We start from the raw sequence: 24496 nt of genomic DNA, 5'->3' as shown, positions 1-24496 counted from the left end.
AAGACAAGTAGTTACATTTAAGTTGGGAACAAGCAGTGGTCCATTAAATGAATTTTAGGTCAGGGTCAGAGCAAGGTTTAGTGTTCATAAGGGTAAGAAAATTATCAAGAAAAAACCCACTCAGACCCAGAAAAGGCTGTAGGGTTGTGCAGTGCATTATGATCTATACTGTTCTACACTCTCTCTCCTTAGGGTACATGAAGGTTGCTGTGCTTTTGGCTACAATTAGGGTCATGGTGTTTGTATACAGGCTGGTAGAGGCTTTAAAGAAGCTGTAGCACCTAGCCTTAAAAAGGACTCACGGACAATCTTCCTATCTTTCTCTTTCTATGGAACATGACTCGCTCTGATCTGTCCAAGATTTCCCCATTATATAAAATTCCCATAACCTGACTGTGCTGTTCATCTATCCGTTTACAACCTGGTTACACATCATCGCACAGCTCTCCCGGGCTGCGGGCAGGAGCAGGTCATGGCACCGGCGGCTCTGAGCCTCCTCAGCAGCGGACGCAGCCCCGGCCGGCGGGCGGAGTCTGCTCCCGCCGCCGCCTCCCGGCGCCCCCCGCCGGGCCTTCCGCCCGCGCTGGGCGGGATGCGGGGCTCTCGCAGGCGGCTCTGCTCTGCCCTCATCGTCGCGTACGGCCTCTTCTCCCTCTACGCGGCCTACACCGTGTTCCTGCGGCCGCGCCGCCCGGCCGCCCCTCGCCCGCACCGGGACCGCCGCGGCCCGCGAGGTGAGCGCGGCGGCGGAGCTGCTCCGAGGCGCCCGGGCCCGGGCCCGGCCCGGAGGCGGCGGCCTTGGTGCGGGGCCGGCCCGGCGGGCGGGGCCTGGTGGCGGCCCCTGGGGGAGAGCGGGGCCGGGGCCCCACCGCTCCCCATCGGGCCTGCGCCGGCCGCGGCCATTTCCGCAGTGCCTTGGGTGGCACCGCGCGGCCCGGCGGGGGAGGAGAAGGCGGCGGTGGCGCTTGTGATGGTGGTTGTGGTGGCGATGGTGGTGGGCCCGGCCCAGGGCTGAAGGAAGGTTGCCAGGTGCTGCTTGAAATCACAAATTTCAGAAAATTCATTAGTCTTCCTAAAGTTGTGAATTTGATCTTTTTTTATATGTAATTCACGCTTTTAGGTTACACAGATCATGTTGCCTTGGGAAACGAAGAGTGGAATCCATGGGATGCAGACGAGAAAAACGAGCTGGCTGCTTCTCAGCAGAGATATGAAGCTAATCTTAAGATGATAAAATATGCGAGATCTCACCTAGAACAGACCAGTCTTAGAGTACAGATTTGGGGCAAAGCAGCAATTGGTAAGCAGATATAGTCAATGTCTATTAGTTATTTAACCTTTCTAGTAATGGCACTTTTCTCTGTTTTCTGATGACTAAAATTTATGTATATGATTCAATAGTAAGTATATCTGTATGTGAAGAGTATTAAGGAATGGTAGCTGTTACTCAAATTTATAGCAATAGAAGAGTAGTTGAACTCCAGTTTCTTTGTATCAGTTCTTTTCAAGGCTGTTTTTCTGCATCTGTCAAGGAAAATGTCTCAAATGGCAGAGAAACATAGTTACTTTTCTAATCCAGTCGAGTTTACAGTACAACACAAGGAGAGGCCTCTTACTTGCCTAACCAGATTATTTATTTTTGTCGCATTTACACTTCGTGAAATAAAACATCACACAGTGAGAAATAAAGCATTTCTTGTATTGCAGTGTACTGCAGTACTGCTGCCACTGATAAACTTGGAAATAATTTTGTTGTGGAAGACACTGAGCTTCCTCTGCACAAACTGGGAGCCAAGGTCTTCTCAAGCTCTTTAGCTACTGCTGAAGACACATCACTGTTCTTACTTTAGCTTTTTTGTAAATTCCAGGTTTAAAGTGGAACTTCATGTAGCATTGTACAACACATAGGTATATTACCTCGTATATTACCATCACAAAAAAATGGTGTGTTTCACAAAAGCTTAAGAGACGTATGCTTGTCCTGAAAATGCTGATTAATATTTGCTCATTTTTAGTGGTATGTGTGCTGGAAAGAGTTGCTAACAGAAGCAGTAGTGTAGTATATCTTCATCTACTGATATTTTATCAGCCAAAGAATCCTTTTAAATGCCAGTGTGGGAAAAATTCATCTTAACTAATTGCAAGTCTATTATGCAAGAAGCTCTGACATTTCTTTCCCAAGTTCTTATGTTGTGGTGCTTTTTCATTTTCCAGAAATAATTTTATTTGTTAGGAGTGTAGACTAGGCAAGATCTGAACCTTCAAATTCTCCATCATGTCTTCATTTGTGTAGGTCTTTACCTTTGGCAACATATTTTTGGAGGGCACCTTGAGCCGGCTGATGTGACTGCACAGTGGAGAAAAGGAAGCCAAAAAGCAGGAAAAACATACTTCAGGTGTTGTTCATTATCTTGATTTCAATTGTGTAAACTTTAACAAATAAGGCATTGGAAAGATAAACTACATGATGCACTGCTCAGATGCATTATTTTGCCTATCTCAAAGTTGTGGTTATTTTAATACAGTTGCAAATCCTTTAATTTTGTCATGTTTTGATAACTATGGAATATGCACCCAGCTTCTCATTCAAAATTATCATTTATACATGGAAACACATACTTGATAAAACTAACCAATTCTAGTCCAAACACATCACCATTAAAAAATAGAAAACTAGGGAGCAATTTCATCTGGTTTATGGTGTTCTGTGTTATTAAAAAAAAAATGAGGAAAGACTTACCAATGCTGAGAAAAAGAGCAGCCAAGAGGCCTCAGTGGCAGGGTCAGGATGCAACCCCAAGAAAAGTGTTAAGAACTGGAGTTTGGGGGCTCGTAGTTGACAAAATCAAGCATGCATGTATGAGGCAAGAAGATGTCTCCTGCTGTTTGGTTTCTACTGTATTCAGGGGAAAGAGACTTGGCTCATTCATTCATTCATAAACAGGAATATGTCAAAACTGTAATTTGTTTGTGTTTATAACAAAGGCAATATGTGAGGCCTAGCTTCTAGTTAGCTACTTGATTTGCAACCCGAAATTTTATATGGAAAGGAACATTATGCTTAAAGCACTGTTTGCACTAACAGTGGTGTTTGATCTGTGATCATGTATGTTTTAAGATTGTTGTCAAATGTTTTATATTATTCAGTGAATGATACACAACAATTCTGAGTCCCTATTTAATACCATTTTAAGACTTTCTGTGAAGACTTAGTGAAAGCTGAAGGTCTGTTTGGCCAGTTAGCCAGTCTCCAGAAGTAGGCAACATTTAGTCACTTGCTCCAGGACCTACCTGTTAAAAAAGTTTTCTTTTAATACATACATTACACACTTAAGTGAGTTTAACTTCTGAAAAGTGTGTTGCTTCAGAAGGCTGTTTTTTCCGTGCACAATAAGATGTGGTTCTAGTTGGAATTTGAAGATAGTAAACGTGTTGTGAATTGAAAGGAGGTTTTAAGTGATTACAAAACTTCTTTAAATCATTTTGAATTGTTTATCAAAGTTTCTAACAGTGAACATGGTATATACAGGACATAGAATCTTTTCAGAAGAAATGGATGAATTTATGTACTCTTTAACAAAAAAAGCTATATTCCTTGTCTGCAAATAAAAGATGATCCTACAAGTTTAGAGAATCAACTATGAGTGAGGCTACTGCATCTTGGTAGTCTCCTTGACAGAGCAATAGGGCTTTCCATTCACAAATATAGAGAAAGGATACAATGCTTTCTTTGAATGTGGACCAGTGCCTGCAGTGCAGTCTTGGTGGCAAAAGACTTTGTTGTTTCCAGAGTTAAAATCTCAGAAGCCGTAGAAATCCATGATACTCTGCCAGATAGGTTATCTTCTTGGTATTGACATGAGAGTTTCTTTCAAGCTCTTGCTTTTCACGTTTATAACATGAAAATAATTTGCTGTACTTAATGAGTCTGTCACTTGACTGATTATGGTTATTTTCTTTCTAGTGTGCCTGTTTCAGATGATTAATAACCTCACATGTTTCTTTAGGGTTTGCATCTCTCAAAGAAAGACTTCTGTACTTGCATTTAAATATCTTCTTGTTGTCTGGATGAACCAGGGATAATCGAGTGCTTATTTTAATTTCAACTTAGATCCTATAAAATTACTAAGCTTAAGTTTAGTACCAACATAACAGAGGTTAACTTTTGACAGGCTAGTAGAAACTTGTTGTGCAAAGTATAGAAAATATGCAATATAACTATTATTTTAACAACGAGGTTTCTGAAATTAAATAGCTACTTTTTACTCAATCTGGAAATATTAGCTTGTGTTGTGAAGAAGAAGAATGTGATTTTGGCTCCTCACTTGTTATAAGATTTTCTAGAATTGTTTACTGCCTGGCTGAGGTAAATTGTCTCCATTTGATTACTAGATGAGGCTAGAGGGAGCTAGCTGAGGTGACATATTTGGAGAATGTGTGCTGCTCTGCAGTTTTCTGTGGTAAGTCTAATGATTGTTAAAAAATAGACCTCTGGTGAATGTTTTTAAAGAATGCCAAATCTAAAGACGCAAAAATGCCAAAATACCCTTTGAACACAGTTGCAGGAATAATCCCATTTTGTATATTTAGGATGTAGAATACACATCATTAATATAGATTTTGATAGCTTCACGTTTTCACCAAAGAAGTTGCCTAAAAAATGCAGAAGGTACCAGCTTCTCCATAAAATGGAGTGATGTTTATTTAAAAACAGGAGTGGAGAAGGAACTGCATAGCTGTGGGTTTTAGTAACATCTTGGCACTTTCATACAAAAATCAAGAAAGCAGGATTTAACGCTTTCTTTGACCTGAAGCAATTCACACCATTCTCTCCTGTCATCTAGGAGGATGTTGTAGAGCACCTGTTATTACTTGGTAAGAGCTTTCTAAATTTCTATTCTACCAAGTCACACCCTCTCTATTTTATAAACATTCAGTGCTGCCTTGCCTCAGTCAACCAGCAGAGGTTTCTGTCTATCAAAGGATTCCACCAGGGATAGTTTCTGGCAATTTAATTTTAATAAAACCCTTTAGTGAAGCTTTTTGAAAATCCAAATACACTATGTCCACTGGATCCTCTTTATCTGTGTTTTTATTGACATGCTCATAGATCTTCATCAGATTGAAACAGGATAACTCATTTCCAGCAGTGCTTATCCATATATGTGATCAGTGGTGTTACCTATTGATAAGATTCAGTGATCTTACTGTTTATTGCAGACTCTTCCAGAGAGGGAATTAATACTGATTGTTCTCCAGCGTCCTCTCAAGTTGTTTTTGTAGATGGAGTCTACAAAAGATGGTGAACCACTAATCAAGCACAGTGTCTTTTCATAATGACAGCTCCACACCTTTGCCAGCTGTTCTGCAATTATGTGTTTGTGTTCCTTCAAAACTCTCAAGTGAATGCTATCCAGGTCCAAATCCTCCGTTTGATATAATACTTGTGGTGTTCAACCTTGTATTTCTTGCAGAAGCGAATAAATTAGGTGTGGGAATCTCCCTTACTTTTCTGTTGAGCCAGATGGGGTTGGGGGGGTCTGTGTTGTTTACTTTTTGGATTGAAGCACACAGCATGCCTAGGCTTCTTATACACTGTTTTTGAACAGTCTACAAACTCCTTGAAACCTTCTTGTGATTTGGACTGCTCCTTTCCAAATTCTTTCTTGATTTTCTCATTTTTATGTAATTCCGTTATTGCATAATGAATATGTTTGTGTTGGATGTATTTATTATGATCTGCCGTGTTGCAAGTGTTAATCATTGCTGTTACAGAATGGCTGTCTAACACCTTCAGAATGGGCACTGTAAGACTCAGTCTAAAATAGTACCTTTTTGTATGACTGTATGACTAGTAAGGAAAAGCAAGTCACGTATTTAGTCCAAAAAACATGATCTTCCCAAATTATCTTTGATCTAGCCTTCATGTGAGTAGTTAGTACTGTTAGGACTACTCCCTTAATTTTGTAGCTTCTGTAATCTCTCTTCCGTTTCCCAGTCCCAGTTGTGTTCTGATTGGGAGTTAATAGTACAACCCTAGCACAGTGTTTTAATTATTGAAGTGTGGGATTTATGAGACTTGCACAGTGTTACTTTTTTTTCCCCACTGTAGTTTTATGCTGTTCAACTTCATATATTCCTACACACAGGTCATTGCTTCCTGACCTGTACATGTTGTTATTCCTGTAAAGTTGTTACCCTCTAAGTGCTGTGTCATAGAAAAAACCCTTTCTTCCCAAGTCTCTTTTTGCAAGGTGATCACTGGACCATGTACGTATCTTAGTCCCTACTTTAGGCATTCCAAAGCTCAGGGTATTCTCTCTTAGGAATCCCAGTGATTCTGTTCTCATTGTCTGTTAAAGTTTGGATTTAAGTCTTGATCTGACTTAACATATAATGTGTTAGAAGTCTTGTTTCTAAGTCATGAGTCTTATGAATCTTGGCTCCAAAATACACCCTTCCCACCAAGCCAGCAGCATGTCAGCTTAACTCAGGTTTAAAATACACTTGTGTAAGGTCAGTCTGCTCCAGCTAACCTCACTGGTGTAGTTTTTACAGCTTTTGTTGTGAAGGATTTTTTTCCTCAGTAAGTATATTTGAACTGAAACTAGCTGTCAGTCTCAGCACTTCGTGAATTAAAACTTATACTCACTCTAAATTAAGTTTTGCTGGTAGCTGAAAAACTAGTAATGCAGCAGACCTAGAAAACTAGCACTTAACTGACTCCTAGAAAAAAAAATACTGTTTTCTCCCTTCCACTTTTTCCCAAGCTGTGTAACTAGTACTTCTTTACGTTCAATCAATGGTCTGTTAATACACCAGGTAACTGAAGAGCAGCAGCTGGCAAATACTGGTTTGTTTCATTGCAGTTCATAAATGGCTTTTGTCAGATACTTGCAAATGATTAAAGATTTAATGATTTTGCTACATGACTGAAATTCTTCTGTTAAATGCATTGTGCAAGATATAGAAATGCCATTTTATAACTAAAATATTTGTGCTTTACTAGCTTACATCAGAGCCTGAAGTTTGACCTGGGTCATACAACAATGCTAGGTTTACATTTAGAGAGATGCCTTTTGTGTTATCGATTCTGCTCAGCAGAAACTTAACCAAAATACTGAGAAAAGTAGTATACAAGACTAGCTAACTGTCCCTCGTAACGATAGCAGATTTAGTATAGTCTTCAGGTTTTTGGGAGGGCCTCTCTCTTGTTCTAATACAGCAATCGTCAGTTATTACTGGAATTAAGAAAATGTTTAACCTTTAGTGAACATCAAGGTGCACCCTTTTTTGAAAGGTGGTTGATTTACACACATTCTGAGGTTTGAGTATGGTACTAGTTCTGATGTATTGACAAAATACCTTATTTAAGTCAATCTCCTTTTTCCTGAATAAAAATGAAAGCAGCTTTACTCCTGTGCTAAGCAGTAGATACTAACAACAGAAGCGGCTACAGTTGTACAGTGATTTTGCAGTATATTGCATTTACATTATTGAAGAAAAAATCTCTGAAGTACATACTGTGTAGTAAGACTAGTTAGAGGATCAAGGTCAATAACTTGTGTAACTTTGTTTAGTGTTGTATTTTGGTTTTCTCAGCTTCCTCACTGGCCCATCTGTGGTTCCCGGCTACTTCTCGGTGGAAGCGGAGCATGTGGTGCTGGTGCTGAACGGGAGGGAGCCGGCGAAGATTGCCTACGCCACGCAGTGGCTGCACTACGCACAAACACTGATGGAATCTCGCAAAATCCAGCATGTGGCAGTGGTGCTGCTCGGCAACGAGCAGTGCAACAACGCGTGGATTCAGCCATACCTGAAACGAAACGGGGGCTTTGTGCATCTGCTCTTTGTTACATATGACTATGCGTTTGTAAATGAAGAAGATATTTTCCAGTGGCCTTTAGGAGTAGCTACGTAAGTGCTGTAGACAGAAATTGCAATTGATTAATTAATTGTTATGCGTGTGGTATGGAAAATATGACTGAGTGATGCTGATGCCCAAAACAATTGTAAGTAATTTGCAGAACATGATCCTATCAATCATTTTCTAAATCAGGCATTGGAGTCCTTAAAAGTTGCATTTAGCAATAAAAATGATAACAGGAAAAGAATACTAGTGTTTAGGAAGCTTTAAGAAAATGAACCTGTGTCTCCTGAGGTTTTCTATTTCTTCTTTCTTCAGTAGATTTGCTCTTGCAATTTATGACTGCTGATGTAATATTTACCAGTGATGTGGAGATTTAAAAGATATTTATGTAATAACGCTGCAGGTACTATTTGTTCAGGAAAGGAAAGAGTGCTTTTTTTAACCTCCATTATGGCTCAAAAGGCTTCCCGTGTGGAGTTGTTATACTCTAGTATTACAGTAGTGTAAGCTGTCTTAACTGCTTGGTTAAAAAACCATTTTTGTTATATTTAAGTGCTCAAACTATTTATGTGGAGTAAATAAAGGTTTGGTTCAGCTAGATGCATTTTTACTTCTCACTAACAGAGCTGATAGTGGTTTAGCTACTTACCAGGGCAATAGAAGCTGAAAGGAATACAGGATTGTTTTCATACCTTGTGTTGAATTTGAATTCAGTATCCTGTATTGATCCAGTTTGCTGAACAAGCTGGAAAACAGTGTAGAGTTTTTTTACATGCAGCTTGAACTTGTTCACAGTATCCCTGAAATATGATATATTTGGATTATTGATGGTGTCAAAGAATTGATGGCATTGGAAGTTCCTAAGTGGAAAGAAGTTGAGTTTTGAGATGCTGAGATTAAGGTGACAGTTAAGAGAAAGCAACAACACTTAAAGCAATAAACTAGGGTGCAAAGCTGGGTGGAGGAAGATAAACTGGGTGTCAAAATGGGGGTTTCCAGCCTTTGCATACAACGGCTGTAAAAAACAGGGTTAAAGGCATGAAAATGTGCCAGATTTTCCAAATAAAGAGAGAAAATGAAGATGTAGAATGATGCAAAAATACTTGTCATGAATGGACAAATGGTTATTAGAAACTGAGTGAATTAACATTCATCATGCAGAAGTATGAGGAAAGGACTGCTCTGTCAAAAAATGTACAACAAGCTATTTAGTAGCCAAAAGATTAGATTATTGAAGTTCACTCAGATCAAAGTGAGATTTTGCTTTGAGAGATACCAGTGGTAGTTCCAGTTGATAGGCATATCCACAGATAAAGGTAGGTGAGACTTAAGTGCCACAGTTACCATTAACCTGGCCATTTCAGTCAAAACTTGTGGTTGCATCAAGAACAGCTTCTTTGGAAAAGCATGTTAGTCAAGGACATTCTGTAATATGCACATACAATATTTCTGATGTTGAAAAAAGAGGTAAGTTATTCTGGAAACTTGGTGAAGGGAGTGGTGGGGGCAAAGGGAATAAAGATACACTTTCAGGACAGGACTTCAATTGGTTTACTTGTGGATTGACAACAAGTTGGTGTTCTTAGTCTTAATATATGATGCAGTGAAGATGAAATGCTGCAAAATGTTTTCCTTTGATATAGTTGTCTAACTTATACATTGTTTTTACAGCTACAGAAGTTTTCCAGTTGTAGAACCCAGCTGGTCAATGCTTCGTGATCCAAGATCATATCTATGTAATTTCTTAGGAACAGTTTATAAGAATTCTTCAAGAGAAACCCTAATGGAAATTCTGAAACAGGATGGGCTTGACAAACTTTGCTGGATTGCAGCCAGAGAACAGTAAGACTTTAATTTACTTCATTAAGATACTCAGACTTTTTTGCCTGGTTCATTATTACCAATCCTTTCTTGTGTTAAAAAATAGTACAAATAAAGGTAGTCAGTCATTAAGTCAGGGAACATTGCTGAGACGCTTTGTTTAGGTCATCATAACATAACAGCCTTTCTGTTGTTATTTTACATAAAGCATATTTTTAAATTTGGTATAGAAAATCTATATATATAACCATCAAAGACCATCTGGTTTTTTTCTTACAAATATTTGATTATGAGAAGAAGCACTTGTCTTGTATTTTGTGGAGTTTAATGTCTTTAGTAGAAGAAAGAAGACAGCCATATTTTGTTGTGTTCCACATGAGAGTGGATTTAATCTGTACTGCACAGTTGGTTTTGACTAACGAGTAGGGTTCTGATCGTATTTCTTGAATTGTTGTTTGAAAAGCAACACCTATAAAATGTTGGATAGCAGGCACAGCAGTGCTTAGGTAGACCTCACCTGCCCTGATGAAGAGTCTCAGGAGATGGATTGTATCTGTTACATAAACTCTTACATCCCAGACATACTGAGGCACTTCAAGTAGATTAATTCAGGGTAAACGGATTGCTTTATGTCCTAACTCTTGAAGAGCAAATCTCTACTGATTTAAAGTATTTGAGGCCAAACAAAGTCATTAAAAAGTCCATTGAGTGTCTCCCGTTTTGTCTGTTGCTAAACTGTGCTGTGAAGTAAATTGACATGTGCATCATCCAAGTCATGCAGAAGATTTGAAGTGGCATTTCAATTTGTTTCTTACACTTCTAAGTATTAATAATTTCCGAAAAGGGCCACATCTTACAGTCTATTTTTAACAGTGACATTTTCAATAAAGTTGTAGAAGACTCCTTTAAAAGCAGTTAAGACTGTGTGTGTAATATAAAATTTTTACACTGATAGCATTTTCAGTTTTATAAATAATGGAAATTAAAGCATATCTCTACTTTTTCATTGCAGTGCCTGTGGGGAAAATATTAATTTTCACCCTTTTTATTTTCCTAGGTGGCAGCCTCAAGAAACAAATGAAAGTTTCAAAAACTATCAAGATGCCTTGCTGCAGAGTGATTTGACATTGTGCCCAGTGGGAATAAATACAGAATGTTACAGAATTTATGAAGCTTGTTCATATGGATCTCTGCCTGTTATAGAAGACGTAATGACACCGGGTGTTTGCGGAAATTCATCAATGTACCACAGTGCTCCATTGCAATTATTAAAAACCATGGGGGCTCCATTTATCTTTATTAAAAACTGGAAAGAGCTTCCTGCTATTCTAGAGAAAGAAAAAAAAATGAGTTTAGAAGAAAAGATTCAAAGGAGAAAAAAGCTTTTAGAATGGTATCGAAACTTCAAAGCATGGATGAGACAGAAATTCATTAATACCTTGGAAAATTCATTTTTGCCTAGTGATAAGGGATAAATTGTCCCTTTTGAAAATCTAGAATAGATGACATCTTAATTTCCATTAACCTTCTGAGGCAGCTTTTACTCAAGAGTAACCCCACAGGACAGATGCATTCCTTTTAAAGTCAACGGAATTGCTCTAAGCTTGGCTAAGAGCTATGTTTGGCCCTCCGTCGTTAATGATTTTCGGAAAGGTTGTTGACTTAATAGGATGGTACAAGGATGCCAACAATTTCATTGCTATTTTCATAATTTCTAAGTTGCTGTGTGACCTGATAAAATTTTTAAAGGATAATATCTTTGAGCATGTGAATTTGGTAAAATCCAACATAACATCAGTTGTGTTTGAAGAAAAGAGAATGGAGGCTGTATGACAGGGTAATTTATTAGGTAGACTAAAGAAGAAAAGTATTATGATAAAATTGCCAGGTTTAGCATATTCTGGTAAGTACTTGTTTTGAAAATGTGAACTGTTTACTTGGTTGACATTTCATTTCCAAGAAAGTGACCATAAAGCTAAAGACTGTGGAATAAAAATGTCTATTTCAAGGTAAAAATAGAGAACTCTTTCTTGAAAATAGTTGGTAGCAATATATTTCATCTTTAACTTCAGATATCAAAATTGATTTCTTTTTAGTCTTGGGCCATATCTTTCTACATGTCTGCTCTTTCATTACCTGCAGTTACAGCTGCACATTCTGAACACTGGGCCTTAGACATGAACCTGCTTGTAGCTTATCTGATTCCTCAAAATCTGCTGAAACTTGACAATGCCAAAAGATGGCAGAAGTGTAATACTGCATGCTTATGGTACTATGTGTACCACAAACAGTTTCAATGCTTTTTTGTTAAATGTGGGCAAAGGCATCTGTTGCTGTTCTTGAGTGTGTGCAGTTCCCTCCAGCATGTTCTGCTGAGCAGTAGGACTGCACACACACACCACTGCCATACCAAAGGGGTGTAATAGCCACTTCTGTCTGACCACCGCATGACATGTGGGGTCATTCTCATGCAGGAATTAAAACGCCAGTGCAACTGTACAGCTAAGTAGTACTCATTTGTGTAATGATACTGTCTAGTTCTGGAGTATGTGTCACGTAAGAGCATTTCTGTGGGTAATCTGAATTGTATGTCTAACATGAACTTCTGTGACTTACCATCCACCCATTTCATCTGAAGCATCCTGCAGTTGGCGGTACAATGAAAACATACTCCATTCAGCTGAGACTGGAAGTAGTGAGTTGATGAGCACTGCTTACAGGCGGACCTTGTTAGACCAAATGCACAATAAATTTCCACACTTAGGACCTGAAGCCCATCAGTAGTACATAGCACTTGAGGATTAGAGGAAGCTTCAGTATCTGCAATGATCATAGAACCATGGAATGCTTTGCGTTGGAAGGGACCTTAAAGATCACCAATCCCCCTGCCATGGGCAAGGACACCTCCCACTATCCGAGGCTGCTCAGAGCCCCATCCAGCCTGGCCTTGGAATAGTTCCAGGGATGAGGCATCCACATCTTTTCTGGACAACTTGTTCCAGTGTCTCACCACTGTAATAGTGTAATCTCACTGCTGTATTTTTCCTCTAGTTGAATCTTTATTTCTAAACAAGCTACAAAACTGCAGAACAATGATTTAGAGCAGTGTTTCTCAACTTGTCAACAGGAGATCCCTTGGCACTCCTGCAGGATTTCAAGAAACTGCAGAAAACAACTCTGAGAAGCCTTTACCAGTCAGCTGAGATTCTTACAAAAGAGGCTGCAGCTCCTAAAAAAATTGTAGTGGTGTGCAGGTCGAAGTCTGAAAAACAGGTCAGTGTGTTACTTGGTCATCAGCAGAAGAAACATGCTGCTATTCATGTGCTCGTTTCTAAGTAAACGTGTGAGTTTTTCTGAACTCATGGCAATTGTATTTTAAGGGAGGCTGAGACATGCACCAAAATTTTAGTAGAATTTCGTTTTGCAGCTGCTTGCCTGCTTTGGGACTTCAAAGGGAATTGTTTTATGTATTTAACCAATTCTTGACACTTCACCTTTTTCAGTCCAGCTGGAATTGGCACCAAGAGTTTTTTCTTGTGTTCTATTTCTAGTGCTAATGGAGCAAAACATCTTGAAGTCAAGGGAGGGTTCCTAACATGTTAGGAAGGTTGCTAGTGTTTTAATTGTTCTCTCATTCCACTGCTCAACTTGTGGGAGAAATTGTCAACTCTGCTCTATTTAGATCCAGAGCTGAGCAAGACAACAAAAGGGACCTTAGCAAAGAGAATGAGACTGAAGGAGGAAAGACACTGAAGTCTGCAAGGAATCAGAGAGGATGTCTTAGAGTGGTAGAGGAAACTGGTTCAAACAAGGGAAGTGGTTAAGGCACTGGCAAAAAAAGATGGGTGTGCCACATCCACCTAGGAGTAGGTAGTATCTACTGTCAGTGAGAAAATGATGAATCAATTCAGTTGTTCAATACTGAGAGGAGAATGAATGCTCTGGTTTTGCACTTAGCCCTCTGGTTTGAGACTGGGATGATGAAACATTGCTTTCTAGGTACAGAACAATGCCTCTAGTAACTGTGCCTGGTGTCTGGGAGAGAGGCACAAAACTGAGCCTGTCTGGAGTCGAAATGCCAACTGTAGCTCCAAATGTTAGACAGATTGCTAATTATGTGGTGTTTTGCATCACGCTTAGATTGATGTGTGGAGTATATAACTCTACCAGTTTTATTATCAGAAGCATTTCCTGCTGATGAAGACTCTACAAATTAAGCTGAATTGCCTTGCTATAAGAAGAAACATCCAGCTTCTCCCAGCCTTAGTGTGACTCTCTCTCCTACATTATTCTGAACCCATTAAGAGTGGCTGTGAACATATGGCATAAATGGTGTAAAAGATCAGCTTCTAGAGAGCAATATGATTCCACAGAAACATAACCAGTCTTCATAACTGTTTGTAATCCTGCAGATAAGGACATGGCTTGCAAAGGATCCATCTGCCATTTGCTTACCATTCTTGGATATTTGTGATAATGTATTTCAATTGTTAGGTTTACCGTCTTTCCATGGCTGAAACTTACACAAGGAGTGATACAGCTGAGAGTTTTCTAGAAGCCTTTCTCACAGCAATTACTAAGTTTGAATTAGGATCACTGTGTGCTGGAACCAGCAGTTTCTGTCTTGGCTTACTGCCCTCACCAAAACACTTGCAAAACCACAGAAATAAAATCCTGTTACTTCTTGGCAAATGCTGCATGTTAGCAATAGCCACTAACAAACTGGGCAAACTCAGGAGCAGCTTCCATGCCTAATGTGTCCTAAAATAGTTCCAGGAATTCTGCCTACTGTGATCAGAAAAATGAAGGATGATTGAACAAGATTATGCTTATTTTGGCCTGTTCATAAAGACTGACATCGGGAGAGGCAAAAGTATTTCAAATGCAGTTCCAACTGTGCTATAAGAAACTGTTGCTTCCAAGAAAACTGCCAGCATAAGGCGTGTTGGGACTGCCATTTCCCAATAGCTAAAAAGGGGTTTAATGTTTATGTAGTGCTGTGAATCCTACACAAAGGGTTTGATGAGTAAGATGAAAAGAAGAGCTGACTTGGTGAAAATGTGCCTGAAAGGATGATGTGCAGTTTGCATTGTATCCCAGAACTCCATGTCGGTTGGGTTTTTTTGCTTTCTGAGTCCACAAAGTTAAATAGTTTGTACAATAAACCCTTCAGGGATCACTCCAAAGTGATGCTATAAAAACCATGCTGTGTAGCAGAAGTGACAGTGGATCTAAAATATCTTTCCAGCAGCTTATGTAGTTACAAAGAATTACATGGAATTCTTACTCCTCACCAGTCCATGAATTGTAGCTGATAATGGCCTTGATAAAGAAACAGCTGCAAAAGGTGATGTTAGCAGTTGATATTTAAACTATTTGGGTGGGTCAAATTTCAGGATTTCTTCAATGTCTCATAAACAATAAAAACCAGTAAATGGTTTTCAATATATTTTACCAATGTAAATTCCTTTTACTACTAATCTGAGCATGGAGGACTGCTTTGAGTGTTAAAATTTCACCACATGACTCTAGTTTTAGAGTTTTAAACTCTAATTTTAAAAGCTGAAAAGGCACTAGAGGTAAAATCTGAGGACCAAGAGGAATGCTAAAGAGAAAAAGGTTAATGCCTACATACATGTTGGATTTATTTAATTCAAGGGTGTGAAGAGACAATCCATCTTAGACTGGAATTACATGGCAGTAAAATAATGAAGCAAAGATTTTCAAAACAGGCTATGTGTACCATTAGCCCCCAGGGTCTGGTGCTTCAATTTGGCTACTATTTTAAGTGTCTCAATTCAAGTTCCCATAAGTAGGTCTCAGTCTTCAGAGGAAACTGCTACACATGTTGGGAATCAAGAACCTGTTCAAATTGCTGTAGTTCAGTACCCAAAAGCCAGTGCCTGGTGTTGAGAAGCTGGCCACCCAGGCAGGTATTTGTACAGTACCATCTCTTACATCCTACTTGTGTCAAGTGCCTTGGCAGCGCAGGCGTTGGTATCCACATTTTTTTCCCTGAACCCTCTTGGAACCTGAGTGCAACTCCATGAATGCTGCTGTAGTAGAATGCAAGATATTTCTGATCCGTAGCCCCACAACACAGATGTGTTTCATCAAGCACGCCATGAAATAACATGACTCATTCTCTTAGCCAGTCTTAAACCAGATTAATCACACAAGGATAGCTTGAGGTAAGAATCTTCAAATTGCTTCCTATATTCAGCAGTCCCGTTTGACAGTGCAAAATTTCTGAATTTCACATGACAATATTCACCATTCTTATAGTCTTAATTCTTTCCATCTTCAGGAAAATATCCTTTGTAGCTTGGGCTGCATTTTAAAACAAACAGAACTGAAGTATTATTACACACAGTTTCATTAAATATGTGCTTTCAGAAGATATGAGATGCAAAGCGAATGCATCAAACAGAAATGAGTCATTAAGATCCAGATGAAGACACAACCCATTGAAAGACAGCAAGTTGTGCAGGTGGCCACAGATGAAGAAAAATAAATCTCTGAATGACTGAAATTAGCCTGATTCTTTCAGATTAAGTTATTCAAACAGCACCAAACTGTTCAATGTGGTATTTTGAAGTTTGCTATGTCAAAGGGGTTTTGTTCAAGGTCCAAAATGTAAGGTTTCTACGTAAGTGATTCTTTTAATGTTTTTTCCTCTGCAGTGGAGTTCTTTTCTGAAGAATAAAGGTAGTCCATGGCCATGACTGGAGATCCACTTTAAGTAACATTTTTATAGGAGATGCTGAAACATCTTCCTCTCTGGCTGTTTATTTAATACATTTTCATATTTGTGACAACCCTTGTCAGCAATGGGGCTACCACTGTGCTATATCTTATTGCACAAACTTCCCTGGGATGTGAAATAACCTTGGTGCAGGCCTTCCATCCAGCCTGGACACTGCCGATGCCCAGCTGCCGTTTCAGAAACACAACCACAGGGAACTTCTGTGTTGAATCTCATTGCTCCTGCTTTTGACAGGGGGCTGTGGAAGGGTGGGAAGGGATGGTAATAGGCTCCTAGGGTATTTACCCTCATTCTCACTGAATATGGAAATGGAAATTAAGGGCAGCTCTGTTTCCCCCAAGGGGAAATGGAGTGTACTGATTAATTGCTGTAGGAATTTAAATGGTGCTTCACACTTCCTTCAAATGCTAGCATAGCTTTAAGACAGCCGGTGATGTGTGTTTTCTGGTGTGCAGTCTTTAATTGCATATCCCTTTTTGCTGGAGGGTTCAATTTATTAATTTAATAGTATTTTATCAATCTCTGTCAATGCAACCCTTTGCGGGTCATTGTGGAGTATCATTACTTATACAGTGAAAACTAAATAGTCTTACTAATGCTAAAATTGAAGACAATACTCCATCTGATGAGTACACAAGCAGGGATCTGTACCTTATGCCATGTTGTACCAATTTTGCTTCCTTCCCCTCTCTAATCAGACTCTGACTGTTTCTTCTTCCATGTCTCTTTTTTTTGCTGACCCCGTTTTCACATTGTTATTTTCAGATTAGAGAAAATTGCTTTCTGTCTGGTAGGGATATAATTTCCTTGTACCCATGGAGAATTTCACTGGGTACCCAGTCTCGGAGTAGATGTAATTAGGCTTTTGCTGAATTCCTACTGTAGCAAAACTCATGCTATTTCACAGCATGCTGCCAAAATATCTCTACGTGGGATATTATGTCTTCTGAGTGCTTGTTTCTTAAACATTGAGTCTGTTGTTTAAGACTTTTGACTGTCTGTATTAAGAGTTCAGTACAAAGGATTATGTTTGTAGGAGAAACAAGAGGATTAACTTCAAACATCTCTTTGTTTCCCATTTTACAGCAAGGAATGCTCCTCAATTCCCTGAATGAAACTTCATATGCAACTATAGATACCTGAACACAGCTTATGGTGTTTGACACCAAAGTCTCAGACATTGGCTCATGACTTTTGGAATGTGAATTCAGTTCCCCACAACATAAATTACCAAGGGCCAAATCCACTAGAGAATATTCTTATCCAGGGTAAAGCCTAGGGCAGGGCAGTTCTGCCAGATTGACTGTCCAAAGGACCAGTGCTTTCAACTACTGCTAGGCAGCCTGCGGTGCGTGGTCTGCCGGTGAGCTGTGAAACACCACAAAGTGGTCCTTAAAATTGTTGCTTTTTTTGTTTCTCAATTGCAAATGCACATTCCTCACATGCAGGTAAACAAGAGGTTCCCAAATCCACGTGTTGGACAGCTGTACATTTTGAAACTTGAGGAGTTTGAGTGTGCTTTGCTCTCGATAACCCAGCAATTTCTACACTTGTTTAGTATTTTCTGATCGTGATTTAATATACTGTTTACAAATGCCTTTAAAGTAATTTTTCTTAAACAGCTGACAACTGGATATAATACTCTTCTGTTTAATATTTAAATCAAGCACTTAACCTGCTTCTGGGTCTATAATCAACAGGATATTTCTGCTGTATATAGCAACTACCGATCTCCCCCTATTTTGCTGTTGACTTCAATATAAGTATTTCAGTTATTAACTGAAACTCCTTTGAACAACATTAAATTATTTTATCAAAGGAACATAGCTTCTCCCTGTTGAATTCACAACTACCAGTAACACCATCTCCCTCCAGCATCTTGATTGATCTGGTATTTCATTAGAGGCAGCTCTTCTCCTTCAGGGTTTTGACTGATTTTGATTCCTCATACTGCAAGACTACTCATCATCATGGCTATCCTTCTGCTACCTTCTGCTACAAATAGAGGTAAGAGATGATCCTGAAGAGAAACATGGTTTTGTTACGATCTGACATCTTGGAATGACCACACATCACTGTGATATATCTAATCTCACTATGAGAAGTATAAATCTTTCAAAAACTTTTTAACAATTTGTCAGCTGTTTAATGTAGCAAGAGTAAAGTGACATTCATGTGAAACGTGTTAAATGCTTAGAATAGTTCAGGAGGCAGAGGAGCACTCACTGAATAATATGAACTTGCAGCAACACTTGACAAAGAAACATGTAAGTTGCTAAGCAATAAATACTACTGCACCAAATTAAGTATGAAGTTTTTAAATCACTCAGAATCAAATATCACTCTGAGTTTTGGTGACCCTTTTTATAGTGTTTTGTAGTTTGCATTTCACATGGATGGCACTAGGGGTCAAGACTGAAGGAGCAACAGAAGGACAGAAACCTGAGGCTGCAACAGCATGGAAGAAATGCGGTCTGGGGACAGCAGTAGCAAGCTCTGCTTCGAATATCTCCAAGCACTGCCCAAGGCAGTAACTTCACTCCCTGCTGTAAGAAACTCAGCCGTGTGATACTTGTACCACCCCCATTAAGTGTATTTCCTGGAGAGCACTGCTTCAATAGTCACCTGTGAAGTGACTCAATAATGTGGTGTAGATGCATTCTTGCTAGAGACAAAAGACTGCCGTGGCTGGAGTAGATTTTACCTGGGTTTGTCCCAGATATGCTTGACCTCCTGTGGTGTGCTGGCTGAAAGCCTGCTATGTAGGCTCTGAAGGGCGCTCTGCAACCATCTAAAGGCCAAACCATATCTCAGGTAAGCACTCATCAGCACTCCCTGATACATCTGCCTAAAGAGAACTACAGACACGGACAGTTACTGCGTGTTGACCATGGCCAGCAGCTAAGCACCCACACATCCTCTCATCAGGACAAGAGAGAGAACAGGAGGAGTGAAAGCAAGAACGCTCATAGTTTGAGATGAGAACAGTTTAATAAGTGAAGGAAGGAGGAAAAAACAAGTAACATGACAGCATTCATTCACCACCTCCTACAAGAGAACAGTGCCAAGAGTCTCAGAGCAACAGCTGATTTGGATCACAACCCCCCCATTTTTTAGTGCTCAGCATGGCATCATCTCACAGGAAATACCCTTATGGCCACTTTGGGTCAGGGAGGGGGCCAGATTTTTTACTTACCCCCCCAATCCTACTCACTGGAGAGAAAGGGGGCAGAGTGGGAAAGAGAGACAGCAACAACACTGTGCAAGCACTGCTCATTAATGGACAAAATATTGGTGGTGTCAACTGTTTTAGTCACAAACCCAAACCACAGCACGGGGGCTGCTATGTAGAACATGTACTCTATCCCAGCCACAGCCAATACATCTTGTGCTGTCTACCTTCCCTAGGCATTCTCCTTTCCTGTAATGGTAAGTAGTTGCTTTTCATGGCTGACTTCGATTCATGTAATTTCAGGTAGAGAAACTTGAAGAGCTTTTGCTTCAATGCAGTTATTATGTGAATTTCACCTCTGCCAGATGTGATTTCCAAGAGATTCTGGGGAGAAGCCATACTGGAATCATTCAAAATGTGTCTCTCTTCGTTGCAGTAGCAAAAGACTAGTCTTACCACGTCATCCCTTGCTGTTCACTGAAAGCTGAATCCACTGAGGCTGCAGTGAACATAATGGCATTTAGAGAAGGCCAGTGGTCCAGAACAGGCATTACTAACTTATCATAACACCCTAGTGCAAGAGCTTTTGAGTCAATTCATGAAGTTGTTCTGCACCACTGGTCCAGTAGTATGTCTGTTACAATTTAAATATTCCTGGTAGGCACAAGAAAGACAAACTACACTTGGAACAACAAGGAAAACTTAGACATTTCCCAATACGAGATCTTTGTGATTTAGATTAATCAATCCAGATTATCAGTACATCAAACAGGTGGACAGTTTGTCACATGGGCAGCTGTGTAGACACCACAGGCTTGTATGTCCTTCACAGCAAGTATCTGAGGGAGCAGTGTGACCTCAAAGAAGATGCCAGCTGTGTTCCTACATCCATTCTCTGTTTATCATCCAAGCTTCTAGTTCCTGTTGTACTCATGGCTGGTGATTCTGATTCGTGCTTCTCCCGATAAAAGCTGAATCAGAAATAAAGAAAAAATTCTTAGAGGTTTCTTGTTTAAAATCACATTTAATTCCTTTCACTGAAAGTAGATGAACTTCTGCTCACCCTTTCTTTCCCTCCCCTGCTGAGTTTTCACAGAAAGAACTGCTTTGCTGGAGAAATTGAATAAAAACAAACTGCAGAGAGCAGAGCTGTAACTATTTTTTATTTAAGCAATAAACAAAGCAATACTGCAATCCTTAATTAAAGGAAGTTGAGACAACTATGTGGTTTAATGATCTGGTAGAACCCTTTTTATTCCAAGAAGAGCCACATTTGTCGAGACAGCAACAATCAGGGAAATACATCTTGTTTATTTCACAGAACGACTATTATCTCCTGAAAATAGCAGAGTTCTCCATTTTAGGAAGCACAGTTAGAGTTGGCTTCGCAGTCCCCTCTTTGTGCCCCTGAGTAAATGCATGTGGGGATTTTTACACAGGAGTACTCAGAAGACATGGAGCTGGCATTGCCTGCTTGGTAGCGGCTATTCTCCTTCATCATCCCATCCCAGTAAGTTAGCTATGCTAGATAATAAATCACAGCACTGCAGAGGAGTATTGCAAAGCGTACTTGGCAATCCTGGACACTATTCTGTGTAGTTATGGGACTATCTCTCAAACCCTCCTCTGCTCAGTTCTCTTCAGCTCCTTATCCCCCAGGCCATACACGTATGAGTTGCTTCTGCACAGCAAGGTGTCCTCTGTCTCCACACTGGTAACATATTCTCTATCTCAGGTCCATGATCTTTCCTCAGCAGCAACTTGCCTATGAATGGGAATGGGAAGGGACTTGCAGAAAAGCACCTGTGTCCTGCTTTGTCTGGACGTGTTCCCCTGCGATGCCCTGAGCCGCTATGACTAGTCAGAGCAGTATTATGCTCAGTTAAGATCATGCACAGACAGGTAACAACTGAAGCAACACCTTGTGTCCTTAAATGCTGTTTTGTCCTAAAAGAAAATTGAAGTTGTCTCTTTTTGATAAGCACAATGCCTTCCTCAAAGTAGCAGGTGGCTGGAACCATTTAGTCAGGTTCATCATTTTCCTCTGATGATCACATTTACTGATGTTTAGGTCCTGGGAAGCTAATGAGACACACACCCATGGTATCAGGAGCACTGTGCCAAACGCTGGGAGGTATGTTCTCTGCCTTCATGCTTTTAAGGAACAGAAACACATGCCAACCCTGCCAGTTGGTCAGATAGGATAAGGAGAGGCTTATTGCTGGAACCACTCCAGTTCATGAAGAGTACCTTCAGAACTGCTTTATGAATAGGACCTAAAAAGATGAAAATACACATCAGGAGAGAAATTTTTTTGCACCAATCTTGTCTTTTTGGGAATCCTCATAACTTCTAGGATATTGGACTAGGGGTTTTTCCACATGGGATGAGTAGAAAAGACATATTTTCCGTGGTTACAAGCTAGTATCAACTAGGAATATTGAAGTTGATCTGGGCTTCTTTTTAGATTTTCAAAGAGAGCATTTCCATGATGAATATTTAGAAAAAAAAAGGTGTGTAGCCAGGCCAGTTTTCATATGGCACCTTTTCACCAGAGGGAAATAGCACTTTATGATAAGGTGCTTGTCAAATGAAATTTTTATGTGTCTTTTTCTGGAAAGGCTCTCTCCATGCATATTTTGGTGTAAAACTTGTTTATCTAATACATATTTACGTAATAAATCCAAGCCTTTTATTTCAGAAGGCTTTTGCAGATATCGACTTATCCATACAGTGGAACATAAAGACCTGACCAGACCAAAAGTAGTAGATTTGATGGGTCTGCTCAGTAAGGCCTGAGATTAACCTTTGTGTCTGGAAACTAAGCAGTTACATGAAGCTAGACAGGAGTAAGGCTGAGCACTGGCTGTACTGCTGACCCTGTATGCTCATGAGATGGGACACAACTAGCTATGGGGAGAGGAGAACAGAGGACCTGCCTTGTCAGCTTGGATACTGGAGCTGGACACCCTGTGTGGGGCTTGACTAAGGACAGCTGCCAGTCAAGCAGGAGAGCTCTCCTGGCTTATGTGTTCTGCTAGAAAGAGCAAAGCAAATAATCCCATACCAGGTGAGCAGATAGCAGAAGGGTGCTGAGGGGTTCCCAGGGCTGGCTGAGGCAGGGCTGAACATATTTGAGTTGAGAAAGAGAGGTTGTGCTGGTGGCCATGTGCCATGGCCCTTCTGCACAGCCCATGCCCTCAGAGGAGTGTGGGAAGTAGGGGAATATTGAGACCATTTTGAAGCTTCCCCTGTGCATCTGTAATCAGAGGAAGATTAAAACCATTCACAGTCAGACCCTGTGGGATGGAAATTGGTGCAGCACAGACAGTGCTGGGGACACTCCTGACTCTTGACTCCCCTGTCCCAGTTTCCATTGCATCCTGGCAAAAAGGTAAAAATTAGCACCCATTTCACCTGAATTCAGGATGTCAAGAACAAGAACTGACTCAGATGCCAAGGAGTATAAAGGAAACAAAGAAATAACTTGCAAGAGGAATTAAAGCTTTAAGAACTAAATTCTAGCTCCTCGGCGTTGGCCTGTAGGATGATTTGGATGATTAAACTAACAGTGTCCCATAGCCTGCTGAAAAATACAGAGAAGGCAAAAAGGAAAATTGTGTAGGTCTCTGTGTCAAACATCAAATCACAGAACCACAGGATATGCTGGGTTGGAAGCGACCCATGGGGTCATCCAGTCCAACTCTCAGCCCTGCACAGCACATCCTCAAGAGTCACACGATGGGCCCGAGAGCATGTGACCATTTCTCTCCAAGTCACTAACAGCTTGAAAATAAATTTCCATGGTTACATCTGCTCTGTGAAGGCAGAAAGAGCCTTGCATGTTGATATTTGCCACAGACCAGTATATCACTTTGGTAAATATGACCACCAGCACATAAACAGCTGTCAGTAACATGCAGGGAGAAAAATCAGGATCCCTGTGAGGGATTTCATTATAAGTAACTTAAACAAAAGACTCATAAAGCCAGAATGAAATATCCTTTAAATTATTCAGCATTGTAAATGATTATTTGCTAACTAGCAAAATACTGCATTCAGTATTCTAGTCTTGTCAAAACTTCATCTTGCAAAGGAGAGGAGAAAAATCTGTGCAATAAAAAAGCAATAGTTGTTTAGGTTACACTGGCTGTTTTCGCTATGAACAGCCTGTTTGCTGTGGAGCAGAATCTCAGCCAGCTCTTCAGAGACTGGTGATTGCCCCTAGAAAAAAAGTGTCTGGGTTTGGGGGGTTCTAGCGCTACAAGTATTTAAATCAAGATCAGACCTTTTTCTGAAAAACACATTCTGTTTCAGTCTGAACTATGAGACCTGAAGCAGCCATTCCTGAAACCTCTGCTCTGTATACTGCAGAAGATCAACCTAGGAGATCCATAGTGACTTCTCAGTAACTCCTAATAACTTAATGACTTAGTAACTATGACAATTAATGTAGGCAAGTGTCATAATTTACTGGTGATGCCATATGCCCAAGCACCTGATGTTCTCAGTGGAAACAGTATAAGCTAAACTTCAGAAATGTGGTTTAATTGCAATGCTTGAAATTCTTTATGTACACTTGCCTCTAATAGAAGGTGCTCAATTTACATTTTGCTGTATATGCTACATTTTACTTACAGAAGAACAATCCTTTCTAACACCCAGATGATGTGATATATCATGACAAAAAATAAAAGAGAATTATTTTCAAATAAGCAAGTCTAACAAAAGGAATTATCCAGGGAGTCAACACTCTATTGACAAGTAATCCCAGGGACCATGAGCCAGCATATTTACAAAAATAAAGGAGGAACTGGCGCAGTGTCAAGCCGCTCTAGAACCTACACTCATCTGTCGCTTGCTTTTC

At 40.0% G+C, this 24496-nt stretch overlaps 1 protein-coding gene across 4 annotated transcripts; it reads left to right on the top strand.

The window, feature by feature from the left end:
* Positions 1 to 553: 553 nt before the first annotated feature.
* Positions 554 to 12190, top strand: RXYLT1 (ribitol xylosyltransferase 1). 4 transcript variants are annotated; one of them, XM_048301994.1, is made up of 6 exons: positions 554 to 734; positions 1121 to 1300; positions 2294 to 2396; positions 7603 to 7917; positions 9542 to 9712; positions 10749 to 12190. In XM_048301994.1, the coding sequence occupies exons 1-6, from the start codon at positions 593 to 595 to the stop codon at positions 11164 to 11166; spliced, it is 1329 nt and encodes a 442-aa protein (XP_048157951.1). In that variant the 5' UTR covers positions 554 to 592; the 3' UTR covers positions 11167 to 12190. The 4 variants fall into 4 exon arrangements, with proteins under 4 accessions (XP_048157951.1, XP_048157952.1, XP_048157954.1 ...); XM_048301995.1 differs by lacking the exon at positions 554 to 734 and adding an exon at positions 856 to 1029; XM_048301996.1 differs by lacking the exons at positions 554 to 734; positions 1121 to 1300 and adding an exon at positions 4393 to 4460 and having other exon boundaries at positions 2311 to 2396.
* Positions 12191 to 24496: the final 12306 nt, after the last annotated feature.

The sequence above is a fragment of the Corvus hawaiiensis genome, chromosome 4 (assembly GCF_020740725.1).
Source record: "Corvus hawaiiensis isolate bCorHaw1 chromosome 4, bCorHaw1.pri.cur, whole genome shotgun sequence".
Classification (NCBI taxonomy): domain Eukaryota; kingdom Metazoa; phylum Chordata; class Aves; order Passeriformes; family Corvidae; genus Corvus; species Corvus hawaiiensis.
The sequence above is the reverse complement of the archived record's forward strand: the minus strand, read 5'-3'. Positions and strand labels throughout refer to the sequence as shown.

Excerpts from the sequence above, each read along its gene's own strand:
- RXYLT1 (XM_048301994.1), top strand. The coding sequence starts at position 593 with ATGCGGGGCTCTCGCAGGCGGCTCTGCTCTGCCCTCATCGTCGCGTAC. Across the intron at positions 1,301-2,293 it reads TTGGGGCAAAGCAGCAATTG|GTCTTTACCTTTGGCAACAT; the intron begins GTAAGCAGATAT and ends TCATTTGTGTAG. Across the intron at positions 7,918-9,541 it reads TGGCCTTTAGGAGTAGCTAC|CTACAGAAGTTTTCCAGTTG; the intron begins GTAAGTGCTGTA and ends TTGTTTTTACAG.